At 43.5% G+C, this 14,312-nt stretch overlaps 1 protein-coding gene across 1 annotated transcript; it reads left to right on the forward strand.

The window, feature by feature from the left end:
* The first annotated feature begins 286 nt into the window (after positions 1-286).
* On the forward strand, positions 287-12,785 carry LOC141326030 (uncharacterized). Its single transcript, XM_073834738.1, has 3 exons — positions 287-460; positions 11,622-11,678; positions 11,871-12,785. Exons 1-3 carry the CDS (start codon positions 287-289, stop codon positions 12,783-12,785), a joined length of 1,146 nt encoding a protein of 381 aa, XP_073690839.1.
* Positions 12,786-14,312: the final 1,527 nt, after the last annotated feature.

Raw genomic sequence — 14,312 nt, forward strand, 5'->3', positions numbered from 1 at the left:
TAAATACTTAATCTTAATTAAAACTAAATGGAAACTGTGTGTAATTTCTTTTATTTTATGTGTTCAGTTATTATTTATTGGTTAAATTTCAGTGTTGAGCAATAATCAGGCCATTAACTCTCACTCGCACACACACCTTTCAGTGAAATAGCTCTGATTGAGAAGCACACAGAGATTTACTTTGCATTGATTTTCTTTCTGTTAATTGTTTGCATCTTAAACAGGACAAAGTGTTCAAACACAGAAAAACTGGAGGTGCAACTGAGATTCACATGACACACTAAAGATGGTAATTATTAAAGAGGAGAGTGAAGACATGAAGATTGAAGAAATATTCAGAGTCAAACATGAAGATACTGAGGAACAAACAAAAATGGTGTTTATTAAAGAGGAGAGTGAAGACATGAAGATTGAAGAAACATTCAGAGTCAAACAAGAAGATAATGAGGAACAAACAAAGATGGGGTTTATTAAAGAGGAGAGTGAAGACATGGAGATCAAAGAAACATTCAGATGCAAACATGAAGATACTGAGGAACAAACAGGTTGGTTTTCATTCTCAAAACTGAAATTAATATTTTTGAAATAATGTCACACAGGTGTAGAAATATTGAGACATTCAACAAAAGCGTTGAGATCACATGACAAATACTAACACTGCATTCAAGTGCAGCTGAGAATATTCTGTTTTCACACTGGCCATTTGTTATTATGAGATCATGCATTTAATTTGTAACAATAAAATGGAATTAGTAACATTAAATCTATTTCAAAATCAGGAATTTTAGGGTGCAAAAAAATTTAAATACTGAGAAAATCACCTTTAAAGTTGTCCAAATTAAGTTCTCAACAATGCATATTACTAATCAAAAATTACATTTTGATATATTTATAGTAGGAATTTTACAAAAAATCTTCATGGAACATGATCTTATATTAATTTCCTAATGATTTTTGGCATAAAAGAAAAATCTATAATTTTGACGCATACAATGTATGTTTGGCTATTGTTACAAATATACCCCAGCGACTTAAGACTGGTTTTGTGGCCCAGGGTCACATTTGATAAGTAAATAAAACAGCCAGTGGACACTAAAGCTACATCTTAATGAATCCACATACAATTGAAATAACCTTTTTGTTTTAAAATTTTAAAAACAGACTGTACATTGAGACTGATTTAAGAAACTCTCTTCAATACAGAAACATGTTGTGTGAGTTATTATTATTATTATTTTTTTTTAAATAATGTCATCAGTCAACGCCTCTAGTCAGACACTGCTACATCATGTAACAAAAACATGAACAAGCACTGAATGATTGTCTTTTTATTAAAGGTGCCATAGAATGCATTGAGAGAACATTTTAAATTGTTTCTCTGATATCTATAGTAGGTATATGGCATAGGAAAGGGCAAAGAATGTCCAGTAATGGTTTTACAGGTCCATTTACAACCCTGGATTTGCTTGTCAGTGATTCTCAAGATCTGTAAATCATTCAACATCATCAGCGCAGTTATTTCTCCATCATTCACCATCATCAGCACAGTCATCTCTCTGTTTCTCCTATGTATTGCAATGTAACGGGCTACCGTTAGCATTAAGCTAACCGTGTCCCTTCAGTGGCTTGCCTTGTTTTACTGATGTGCTGACGTTAGTGATGATTGGGCGATGCAAATGTTGGAGGTGTAACTATTAACGATCCCGGGAAAGTTTCGTAACAGTCAGTGTTAAGTTGGAATTGACCTATTTTTCGGTGGTCTTTTGCAAAAACTAGATTTATATAAGAAGGAGGAAACGATGGTGTTTGAGACTTATGGTATGTCAGGTCCATGTTCTGAACTGTTATTATTTAACTATGCCAAGGTAAATTTATTTTCAATTCTATGGCACCTTTAAGTAACAGCATCCTCTAGGGGGTCCTATGGGGAACGCCATCAGTGTGACTCGTGTCTGAAGAATACATACAAAAACGACAATGGCCGGCGACAGCTTATGATGTCACTTCCGGCACAACTCGTCACCACCGGCCCAGTACAAAGGGGCACCGATAGAACACAACATCCTTTTCTTTCATATTCACTCACTTTTTGTCTGAGGGCATGTTCTCTCACCTGAGGTTTTGAAATAATGACTGCTGTGACGTGTGTGGTGAAGAGTCAACGTTTTCAGCTCCCGAGGGAGTTTGTTGTGCAGAGAATTGAGTTTGTGATCATTGCATTCATTCCTTGTTTCTTGTGAAAAAGGCACACTCTGATACCCGCAGCTTTTATATGGCTCGAGCTGTGTATGTGGTGAGGAGTAAGCAAAATCAGCTCTTGAGGGAGTGAAATGCAATTGTTGCATTCATTGCTTGTTTCTTGTGAAAAAGGCACGCTCTGATACCCGCAGCTTTTATATGGCTCGAGCTGTGTGTGGTGAGGAGTAAGAAAAATCAGCTCTTGAGGGAGTGAAATGCAATCATTGCGTTCATCGCTTATTTCTTGCGAGAGGCACGCTACTCATAGCTGTTTTCACGAGCTTGCAGGGTATGTGTGTGTGGTGAGTAGCAGCGTTTTCGGCTCTCGAGGGAATTAATGTGCTCATCCTGATGTATTCGCAAAGGAGGGAGGTGAGTCTTTACTGTTTGTTAATACTTTCACGGTATTAACAATGCATTCCTGATGCAGCGGCTCTGTTTTTGCTTGATTCCTGGCAGAATCTGTCGCATGGGCAGATTGTATTTAGCTCTTGAGGGAATACCCTGACCTCACACCATTTAAGTGAGTATGATCCATATACTTAGCTATTGTCTAGCTATTAGCTGTTATTTGGGACCTGTTTACTGTGCTAAGCTTATGTCTTTCAGGGTAAGTCTTCAGCGAGTACCAGTTTCTCAGACTTCTTGCTCTTGCAGATTCTGTGGATCTGGCCAGAGCAGAGCCTGTGTTTCTGTTTAGGCAGAAGCATAGTCCACTTAGGGTTGGTTAACCCTCTGGGGTTCTTCGGTCACTTTTGACCGGAATTTTTTAAATAAAAAAATTTTAAAAATCGTAGCTTCATCGGAATGGTATGAAACCTGGTGACTTTTATGGTACTTGGTATATGAACACACAAAAAAATTGGGGACAGGATTGGAAAAGTCTAAGTGGTCGTAAAAAAAATAGTCACACTCGGGGTCTTCGGGTCAAAATGACCGGCCATAGGAAATGAATGGGAAATTGGCAAAAATATGAAAATACAGAGTTTTTTTGTGCATACAATCTACAAATCAGCCACAATCCAGAAAAAAAGCACACAACTGTGAAGGGGTGACTCTCTAAAACATCAAGAGTGCAAAACACTACAATACACTCACACACACACACACACACACACACTTATACACACAAAAACACACGCACACACAAATGAATGTGTGTCATTTCAAAAGCTAATTTTGGGAAATGTGTGAAATAGAGGCAATCAATGTAAGAAATAAAGCACACAGCAATGAAAGCATGAGACTGTAAGCCATCAGAGTTCCAAAATAGACACACACACACACACACACACACACACACACACAGGGAAATATGAGATTAGTGAGACTGTAACAGAGGAATGTGAGACTATGAATCAAATAAAAGGGAGACATTGGATCCAAAATCCAAAAGTCACACACCATGTCACACACACACACACACACACACACACACACACACACACACACACACACACACACACGGAAAAAAGATTTCAAAACAAGCATCATTTGCTCAAAGTGCTATATGGAGACACTCTGTTGTGATTTGTCACAACCTGATCTGTAATCACAATTAGTATGTAAATAATATGTAATTATAGTTAGAATGATATTTAAAACAAACTTTTTTTTCCTCTATTTTTTTATTTACTATTTGACAATTGTTATACTTTTCTGTTATTTTAGATTTATGTTCATAATTGCTGTTGCCTTTTGAATAAGAGTTACTGTTCATTGAATATGTAAAAAAAGAATGCACATAAAATGTAAATAGGGTTAGGATGATATTTAAAATATTTTTATTTCTCTATTTTCCATTTAATGTTTGATAATTATACTTTTGCTGTTATTTTGTTGCCCATGCTGTTGCTGTTCATAATTCCTGTGCTAAATAAGAGTTATTGTTTATTGAATTTTACAAAAAATTATTTAAATCAAAATGTTCATTATAAAAAGGTTACAAAATAAAAAAAAAAATGGTATGACTGAAAGAACGGCATTTTTATTCAGTTAGAATTAAAACAATGGGTAACAAAATGCTTTCCATTGTTTCTCTTTCTAATGCAATGTTCTGGTTTGACTGTATTATAAAGTAAAACTGGCACTTCAAATTACCAGTTAAACCAATCAAACAAACAAAAAACTTGGCAAATAATAAAAAAATAGTCTTTGATAATCTAATTTTATATAATAAAATCCACAACCTGAAAAGGCATTGGCAAATATGTGCAAAAACAACTAGAATTCACAAATCCTTCTATAGAGAGCATTACATCCATCTAGTGGTTAAAATAGGATATTGCCTGGTAATTATGCTCACTACGCCACCAGATGGCACAAATCCGACTTCAAAAAATTATTTTCTATAGGCCAGGTATCTACTTTAAACTAAAATACAGCATTAATTAAAAAAGAATAAAAATTATATATATTAAAAAAAATTCTATTATATTCAATGGCAAAAAATAGATCATAATTGTAGCATAAATATTAATTATTATCATAAAATTCTGTCAAAACACGACAGAAAAAAAGAAAAAATATTATTGAACAAAAATACATTTGATTGATTTTACTGAAAAAAAGGAAATAATGATTTCAGGGCTCCGGTCACTTTTGACCGTGAGGGCCCTGAGTGTGACTGGTCGGGGAAGAACCCCAGAGGGTTAAGGCTAATCCCCTTGGAAGTACCCCCTTCAGTCTGAGGGCAGGGGATATTGGCGTTTTTATGCAGCTATATGAGCGAAAGGTTGATGGATAGGGCGTGCTCCCCTTTCCGGGAAGGGTCCCTCATAGAGAGCCGTCTCTTAGTGGGTCAGGTTTTCCTCCCTGTCCCTCAGCGTTAAGAGCCTGTCCTTTCTGATGTCCAGGTTGGTTCCCACTTCTCAAGCCTTGTGGATAATGGCATGCTCCCTTTCTACGGAAAGGTCACTTTAGAGGGCCACCTCTTGACGGGTCAGGAGTTCCTCCCTGTCTCTCTAGGTCAGGGGTTTTCAAACCTGTCCTGGAGCCTCCCCTGCCCTGCACATTTTGTATGTCTCCCTTATTAGGCACACCCAATTCAGGTCTTGCAGTCTCTACTAATGAGCTGATGATTTGAATCAGGTGTATTAGATGAGAGAGACAAGCAAAATGTGCAGGGCAGGGGAGGCTCCAGGACAGGTTTGAAAACCCCTGCTCTAGGTTAAGGACCTGTCCTCCTCTATATCCACTATTAGAAAGATGGTCAAGTCTAGCTCCATAGCAATACCGTCAGTCGATTAGCAAATTGCAAACTGCCTATGCTGATTGAGTGCAGCATTGCTCCCCTCACAGTGAGGGTTGACCCTAGTATTTCCCATCATGTGACAAGCATCTGGAACCCTGTCGAGTGTGACCTCTCTGGCACACCTTTTTCAAGTCCATGTTATGGTAAGTGTGCACACTAGTCTCTGGGCACTTTCTTAAATCCTGTATGGTATAAGTTACGTGCTGGACGTTGTTTCCGTTTTTGAGTTGATTTAAAACTCCCGTCTCCTTGGCCCAACTACACTTAGGCATCATCACAGATACCTTTTGATCATCTGCTACCTAGGATAGAGATAATGTTGTTCCCCATAGCGCCCCCTAGAGGATCATTGTTCTCTATCTCAGGGAACGTCTCAGGTTACGTATGTAACCCTGGTTCCTTGAGGGAACGAGACGCTGTGTTGAACGCTATGGGGAACGCCATTGGCGAAGCACTCTCTGAACGTAGTCTGTAACCAATCAGATGCAAACGCAGCGGAAGACGTTCACACTGCGGGCAGCCAGCCCCCTCGATCATTCGTAGATCGATACCGCTTGACTGGCAAGACGGCCGCGTGCGGAGACTCAAACAGTGAAAGTGAGTTGTTCAAAAACGTTCTTTTTAGTAAACTCTGTGTACACAAACAATGTTCTCAATGCTCGAGTTCATGTGTAGAGACCCAAACGATACTTCGAGCAAAGTTCCATGGTGTGTCGAGCCTTCTTAGTGTTGTAAAAATATAGATTTTGATTAGCTCAATGCTATGCCCCTAGTTCCCTTCCGAAGGGAACTCTCACTGCGTCCTCTAGAGGGCGCTTTTGGGGAACGCTGCAGCGTGCCTCGAGTCTGAAGAATGCATAGAAAAACTACATGAAATGGCCGGCGCCAGCGTATGACGTCACCGCGGCGCGTCAGTCGCTGCCGTTGCGTCACTACCGGGCGACCATAACATAAAAGAGGCGCCCGTGCAACACAATACATCTTCGCTGTCTTCAGCTTTCCCGGTTTGGATGTGCATTGGAAGAAACGGTAAGAATCCTTTCTTTAAACTACTATCATGGCAAGCACTAGCAAGTCGTTTAAGCGGTGTGTTCATCCGTGTCCTCGTTATTTGACACCTGATGACACACATGAGCTTTGCGTATTCTGTTTGGGCGAAGAGCACACACGCGATGTCCTTGAGGGGGCATTGTGTGTACATTGTGAGCGCTTCCCTATGAAGAAGCTCCGGTCTCGTCTGTCTCTCTTTCTGAGGAAAGATGAGCATTCACTTGCCCCTCGCGGTTCGGGTCCTGCCGTTGCCGAGGCACGGAGGAAACTGAGCTCGTGGGGCTCGCAAGTGGAACTGGCTGACGAACTTGAGAAGGGTCTCTCTCTCTCGCCAGCCGGAGACGATGACAGGCTCCTAGCTGATGATGATGCGTTATCGCTGATGTCGTCAGATCCAGGAGCAAGTGCTCTTTTGGGTTCCACCCAAGAAGAACAGGAAGTGCTAGAGATGGATGAAGACGCTGAGGCTGAATCCTCTCTACCTTCCTGCCCTGCATATGAAGAGCTGCTGGAGGTTATGGACCGCGCCACGGCCAGGCTCGACCTGCCGTGGAAGCGGGCTAGAAAGATAACGCCGCGGGGTCGCCTCGACGAGCGGTACCTTTCAGGCCATAACCACCCAGCTCCGGTGAGTCTCCCATTCCTTCCCGATCTTCATACTGAGATCGAGAAGGGTTGGAAAAAGCCGTACTCGGCGCGCATTCATAGTTCGTCCATGGCGAACTATGCTAATATCGAGGGATTGCGTGACCACGGCTATGAGAGGATGCCCCCTGTGGAAGAGACGCTAGCCTGCTATCTCTCCACAGGGCGGGCCTCCTCTCTCAAGACTCCCTCTCTGCCTTCTCCGGCCCTGCAATTAACATCCCGGCTGAACGGCAGAGCATATGCAGCAGCAGGTCAGGCGGTGGGTGCACTGCACACCATGGCAGTGCTCCAAGCCTACCAAGCCGATCTGCTGAAAGACCTGGACAACGGTCAGGGTCTTTCCCCTGACCAGGTGGCTGAGCTCCGTCGCACCACGGATCTCGCTCTCCGTGCCACCAAGCAGGCCGCTACCCATATGGGCAGGGCCATGGGGGCTATGGTGGCTACGGAGAGACATCTGTGGTTGAACCTGGCTGATGTCGGGAGGAAAGAGAAGGGCTTTCTTCTCGACGCACCGGTTTCGCCATCTGAGCTTTTCGGTGCCTCCGTCGAGACGGTGGTTGAAAAGTTCAGAGAAGCGAAGACGCGCTCAGCTGCCTTCAAGTCCTTTATCCCTCGAAGGCCCAGGTCTCAGCCCGAACACCACAGGGGTCCTGCGCCGCCTCCTTCTGAGGAACAGAGGCAGGTGCAGAAGGCTAGTGTTGCATCCCGCGCTCCTCCTCCCCCTGCGAGCAGGTCTAGGAGGCGACGCGGATCGAGAGGTGGCAGACAGGATTTAAGGGAAGTCATCCAGGCGAGACAAAATTCTCGCAGGGGTCAGAGTAATACCTAATAAAACCTCTCCTTCCCTCGGTCCAGTCGGGTCGCCATTTTAATTCCCCTGTCGCCATTTAAGCTTCCTGCACTCCCCGGACCTATGATGTTCTTTGGTGGTTCTACCTGTATAGAACCCTAGTTTACTGACGGTCTGGAATCAGGCGGTCTCTGAGGGGAGTCCCGCCTCTTTCTATGAAGCAGGATGCTCTTAAATGGGTGAGTATGATCCGTTTTTTACTTTGAAGGAACTTCATACTGTCTCAGGCCTGTGTATGTTTTTTCTCTCCACAGAAGAAATACGACGAGTCTACGGCAGACGCCCCCCTCTGATCCTATGGATTAAGGTTACGGCAGTGTTTTGCCCTCTCCACTCCACAGGCTGTGCGGTAAACCAACCCTTACAGCATACATTACACATAGGACCTTGTCCTCTTCAAGGTAAGCTCCCTAAGTCTTTCTTGGGTTTGCCCTTGATATGGTTATGCTGTCCTTTGCAGGCCTAGTGTAGACTTATGCCCTATTGAGACAGGAGCATAACTCCCTAGTTACGCCCCCCTTATGGCTGGATAGGCGTGTTGCCTGCAGGGTTAGGTTGCGTGTTGTATTTTTCCCTCAGAAAAAGGTGGAAACATCTCGACGGAGCACCCCTCCCTTCATACGGTTGTATGGTGGTGTCCGTCTACACAACACTTGTTCCAGCACTATCAGGCTTCCCCCTTCAGTGGTTAAACGAGCAAAAGGAAATTTTCCTTTCTCCCTAGGTAAGCATCTTAAGATATTTATGGTTAAGATTGCACTTGTATGTTTAACTCTGTTGCAGACGGCCTGCGTGCGAGGATCCGCTTCGTGTCCTCTCCTAAATACGGTTTCCATGGAAACTGAGTGTCTACACCTGTTGAGACAGGCGTTCACTTGAATAGGAGTGCAGCAGACCGGAGTGCTCGCTGCGAACCCGGAGCAGGTTTGGTTGCTCCCTTTTCGGCGGAAAAGGTTCTTATTTGAGCTCCACCTGGTGACATGCTTTCCAGCTGGGGTATTGATTCTCGGTCCATTTGGTGTGCGCTCCCCTTTCTGAGGAAGGGGTTTTTATGTAAATCTGAGTGCCACTTTGTGTCGCCTCATTCTAAGCCTGAGGGCTGAGGCAGCACTTCATGTAGGATCTACACCCAGGCTGACGAATGTCTCCCCTACAGAGGGTTTGAGCATCTTTCAAAGCCGTCACTCTAGGATCGATTCTCGCCCCCCAGGCCTAGTTCCACTTCCCTTTCTGAGGAAAGGTTTACGAAGTGTCTGAACTAGGAAGCTGCCCTTATTCATTCCGGAGCTTCCCAGAAACTTTCAAGGCAAACAGTGCTCCCCTTTCTGAGGGAAGGGTTTGTTAAGGTTAAGAGCTCACGTTCCTCCCTGTGCGCAGGATTGCTGGAACATATCTGAGCTCCCCTAATCCAGGGTTTCCTTCAGAGCAACTTCCCAGGACTGAGTGCTCCCCCTTCTGAGGAATGGGTTTTGTTAAGGTTAAGAGCTCGCGTTCCTCCCTGTGCGCAGGATTGCTGGAACGGACCTGACCTCCCCTAATTCAGGGTTTCCTTCAGAGCAACTTCCTAGGACGGAATGTTTCCTCCCTCCTAGGGTAGGAATCTACCAGGGACAGACCCTTGAGAGTTATGAATCTGCTACAAGGATGTTGGCGTGCCCCCTTTCCAGGGTTTACTTATAAGAGCACCACTCCTTGGTGGCCAAGTTCTCCTCCCTGTTTCCCAGGGTAGGAGCTTGACCTTCATGCTTCAGGTTTCTACTCTCCAGCCGTTATTCTGGATGTATGCTCCCCTCTATGAAGGGTAACAGTGAGAGCATTCGCTCCTGTTCGGTTGTGCAGCTCCCCTTCTGGGAAGGGTCTTCTATGAGCACCAACCCACCTTCGTGAGATTGCCAGACCTTCATACAGGTCGCGTGGACCGGGCTGTGCACGCTTCCCCCCTTTTTTCATTAAGGGTTCCCTAAAAGACAGCAGTGCCCCCTTCTGGAGAAGCGATCCTCCCTATGGATCAGGGTCAGGATTTTTGTCCTCTACTATCGTCCACCATTTCAGGATGGTCTCAGCTCCATGTTCATCTCTGTCGACAGATAGCTTGCGAGCTTCTGTCCAGGGGAGGGTTAGTGTGGCAATCCCCTAACCATCAGGGTCATACCCTTTCTGTCTCTTCAGACGGCATGGAGCTGATAGTGAAACCCCCTGGGAAAACACTCCCCTTAAATCCGATCATGTCGGTAAGCGTCCCACGCTATGCCTGGGCGTCTTCCAGTTAAAACCACAAGTGTGGTAAGTGCACACACACCTGGGGCACTTCTATAAAATCCACGTGTTGGTAGGTTCCCACCAAGTTTGAGTTCCTCTTTTAAATCCTTTTTGGTATGGGTCACACGCTTTGCCTTGTTCCCATCTATTGAAGTCGGCTTACAACCCCGGTTCCCTGGGTTCGACTCCTTTGATATCTTAGCTGATGTCTTCTGACCATCCACTATTGGGGCGCGCCACTACTAGTGGCCCTTTGAACGGACCCAGGACAGGTTTCTGCCCTCTTATGGGAGCCAGTTCCTGAGGGAACTAGGCCCTATGTTGCGGTAGTTTCTGGTTCTGACAAGTCTAAGTTTCCTTCGAAGCTTAGCCGTTTCCCTCAGAAGGAATTACTATAATTCCAAGCCTGAGCTGTGCCCTGGGTTCTACCCAGTCTGTAAGTGGGTAACAGGTCAGGCCTCTGGCCGGGAGGGGTAACGTTTTGACAGCCGTCACCACGTCCTAGTAAGGGCAATTCCTCTCAGAATTGTTGCTTAGTGCTCGCTGGCTTAGCATGCACTCCCCTCAGCATGGCAGTGTTGGTATACCGTTCCCCAAAAGCGCCCTCTAGAGGACGCAGTGAGAGTTCCCTTCGGAAGGGAACGTCTCAGGTTACGTATGTAACCCTAGTTCCCTGAGAATAGGGAACGAGACACTGCGTCCTCTAGGCTTCCTCGCCATGCTTCGGACGGTAAAGCTTCAGACTTTGAAGATGTATTGTGTTGCACGGGCGCCTCTTTTATGTTATGGTCGCCCGGTAGTGACGCAACGGCAGCGACTGACGCGCCGCGGTGACGTCATACGCTGGCGCCGGCCATTTCATGTAGTTTTTCTATGCATTCTTCAGACTCGAGGCACGCTGCAGCGTTCCCCAAAAGCGCCCTCTAGAGGACGCAGTGTCTCGTTCCCTATTCTCAGGGAACTAGGGTTACATACGTAACCTGAGACGTTCTCTCATTCACCGGCCACTGACCACAAAACAAAATCACGGTCAATCTCAAAAACGGCTCGTTTGTCGTAATTATGCTTTTAGATATAAGTTTGTCTTAAAAAAGTTTGAAAAAAAAAAACAGCCCAGGTTGCATTTTGGCAATAGTTATCCTTTAATTGTATAACAGCCAACTTAATCTCTTTAGGGTACCGGCTGACCAGGATCAGGTTTGGACACCCTGGTATAGGATCTAGCATACATACATTACATATGTACATGTTTTGATGTTAATTGCTTTGTGCCATTAAACTGGGGTTAACTTTTGTCTCTTTTTTTTTTCCACCTTAGACCTAACAGCGCTGAAAGAGGAAAGGGAAGTTCTGAATGAAACTGAAGAGAAAGATCAGTTTGAGAATCTTCATAATTTTGTATCTGGAGAAAAATCTTTTTGTTCTTTAGAGTCTGAAAAGACTGCTCTACAGACAGGAACTATGGGTATTTTCACTTGCTGTCAGTGTGGAAAGAGTTTCAAACAACAAGCACAACTTAAAAGTCACATGAGAATTCACACTGGAGAGAAGCCTTACACATGCAAACAGTGTGGAAAGAGTTTTACTCATAAAGAATGCCTTAACATTCATATGAGAGTTCACACTGGAGAGAAGCCCTACACATGCAAACAGTGTGGAAAGAGTTTCACTGAAAAAGAAAACCTTAACAGACACATGAGAGTTCACACTGGAGAGAAGCCTTACACGTGCAATCAGTGCGGAAAGAGTTTCACTGATAAAGGAAACCTTAACAGACACATGAGATTTCACACTGGAGAGAAGCCTTACACATGCAAACAGTGTGGAAACAGTTTCACTGAAAAAGGAAACCTTAACAGACACATGAGATTTCACACTGGAGAGAAGCCTTACACATGCAAACAGTGTGGAAAGAGTTTCAATGAAAAAGAAAACCTTAACAGACACATGAGAGTTCACACTGGAGAGAAGCCTTACCCATGCAAACAGTGTGGGAAGAGTTTCACTGAAAAAGAAAACCTTAACAGACACATGAGAGTTCACACTGGAGAGAAGCCTTACACATGCAAACAGTGTGGAAAGAGTTTCACTGATAAAGGAAACCTTAACATGCACATGAGAGTTCACACTGGAGAGAAGCCTTACACATGCAAACAGTGTGGTCAGAGTTTCAGTGATAAAGGAAACCTTAACAGACACATGAGAGTTCACACTGGAGAGAAGCCTTACACATGCAAACAGTGTAGAAGGAGTTTCACTGAAAAAGTAAAACTTAACAGACACATGAGATTTCACACTGGAGAGAAGCCTTACACATGCCAACAGTGTGGAAAGAGTTTCAGTCAAAAAAGATATCTTAACATTCACATGAGAGTTCACACTGGAGAGAAGCCTTACACATGCAAACAGTGTGGAAACAGTTTCAGTCAAAAAGGAAGCCTTGACAGGCACATGAAAATTCACAATAAAGAGAAGCCTAATTAGATCCCCTTAGCAAGGACAGAGTTTCAAACAAAATGTCGAACGGACAGTTCCGGGGTCCATTCTTCGTACGTCGGTAACTCAGTTAGCTGGATTTGATTGTTGTGGATTTGTCCTGATCTTGGATTGATTTGTTCTTTGACGGCATCTTGCACTTGCTGTAATATCAACAAGTCGTAAACTTGCTCAGGATTTAGGCTGCGCTCCTGGCGGGTTATGATTGTTTGAAAAGGCGAGGTCACATTTTATTGGTTAAAGAGTACGACTGACGCGGACTGACTCACTTGGGAAAAGAAAAGTATCTTGCAAGAAAGTGTAGAAAATAATTATGATGGCTATTACGATGACCACAGCCACACACACACACACACACACACACACACACACACACACATATATACATATATATATGACCCTGGACCACAAAACCAGACATAAGGTTACATTTTACAAAACTTAGATGTATACAATATATAAAAGCTCAATAAATAAGCTTTCTACTGATGTATGGTTTGTTAGGATAGGACAATATTTGGCAGAGATACGTTTATTTGAAAATCTGGAATTTCTAGCTAGGAAAATAAGTATTTGACACGTCAGCATTTTTATCAGTAAGGGTATTTCTAAGTGGGCAATTGACACAACATTTCCACCAGATGTAGCCATCAAGCCAGATATTGAAATCATACAAAGAAATCAGAATATTTAAAGGGATAGTTCGAGCATTTAAGACATGAAGTTGTATGCAATCCTTATCAGCACTATAGTGTATACACACTGACCCACACTGCGTTCACCTCCCTGGTCAGAGTTCTGGCCGCTGGAAGTTTTTCAATAAAGTAGTCACGGTTAGTTTCTGGGGCCTCAAAACTGTGCGTTTTTACGTGAAAAAACTATATGCGTTTCAAAGCTTGATTAATTTACATCACAAAAAACACTCCTGACAAAAATCATACCTCAGTTTTAATCGGCACTATATTCTTTCCGTTTCCATCAATCCGCGCTGCTGTCAGTTCGCACGTTCCGATCAGCTGTTGATAGCGGGACTCGCTGACAACATGTCTGACTACGAAACTTCTGATGATAAAACCAATTTTAGCACAATGTCAGACGGAACAACAGACGATATATATATTTTTATATTAGACCTCGTTTCACGTGATTTCCACAGGAGTCTAAACATCAGATTGTTTACTGTACAGTTTAGACATGGGATCTCCAGTACTCGTGAGCTACTGTCTTGCTGGTTTTAGTTTTTCTCTGATGCAACACACCTAGCAGGCTTGTACAGAATGTCTCATTTGAGAAAGGTGTCCTGTCATAGGAAAACATCGAGCTGCAGGTATGTAGCTCACGATGCACGGAGTTGGAGATACCTGGTTTAGACCTACCTGTATGTATGTGACTTCAAGCACACTTATAAACACGATGATACCGACACACGTTCCGCATAGTTACAGACAATAACAAATATAGCAAAGCATCATATTTTGTTGTGTTATATAGATTCAATTTAATTCATTTGTTATG

Source organism: Garra rufa, chromosome 2 (assembly GCF_049309525.1).
Source record: "Garra rufa chromosome 2, GarRuf1.0, whole genome shotgun sequence".
NCBI lineage: Eukaryota > Metazoa > Chordata > Actinopteri > Cypriniformes > Cyprinidae > Garra > Garra rufa.

Bases quoted from the DNA above. Each gene is read 5' to 3' on its own strand.
- LOC141326030 (XM_073834738.1), top strand. From the start codon at position 287: ATGGTAATTATTAAAGAGGAGAGTGAAGACATGAAGATTGAAGAAATA. The intron at 461-11,621 runs ATGGGGTTTATT...TCCACCTTAGAC, and splicing joins ATAATGAGGAACAAACAAAG to CTAACAGCGCTGAAAGAGGA. The intron at 11,679-11,870 runs TTTGAGAATCTT...ACATGCAAACAG, and splicing joins AAACTGAAGAGAAAGATCAG to TGTGGAAAGAGTTTTACTCA.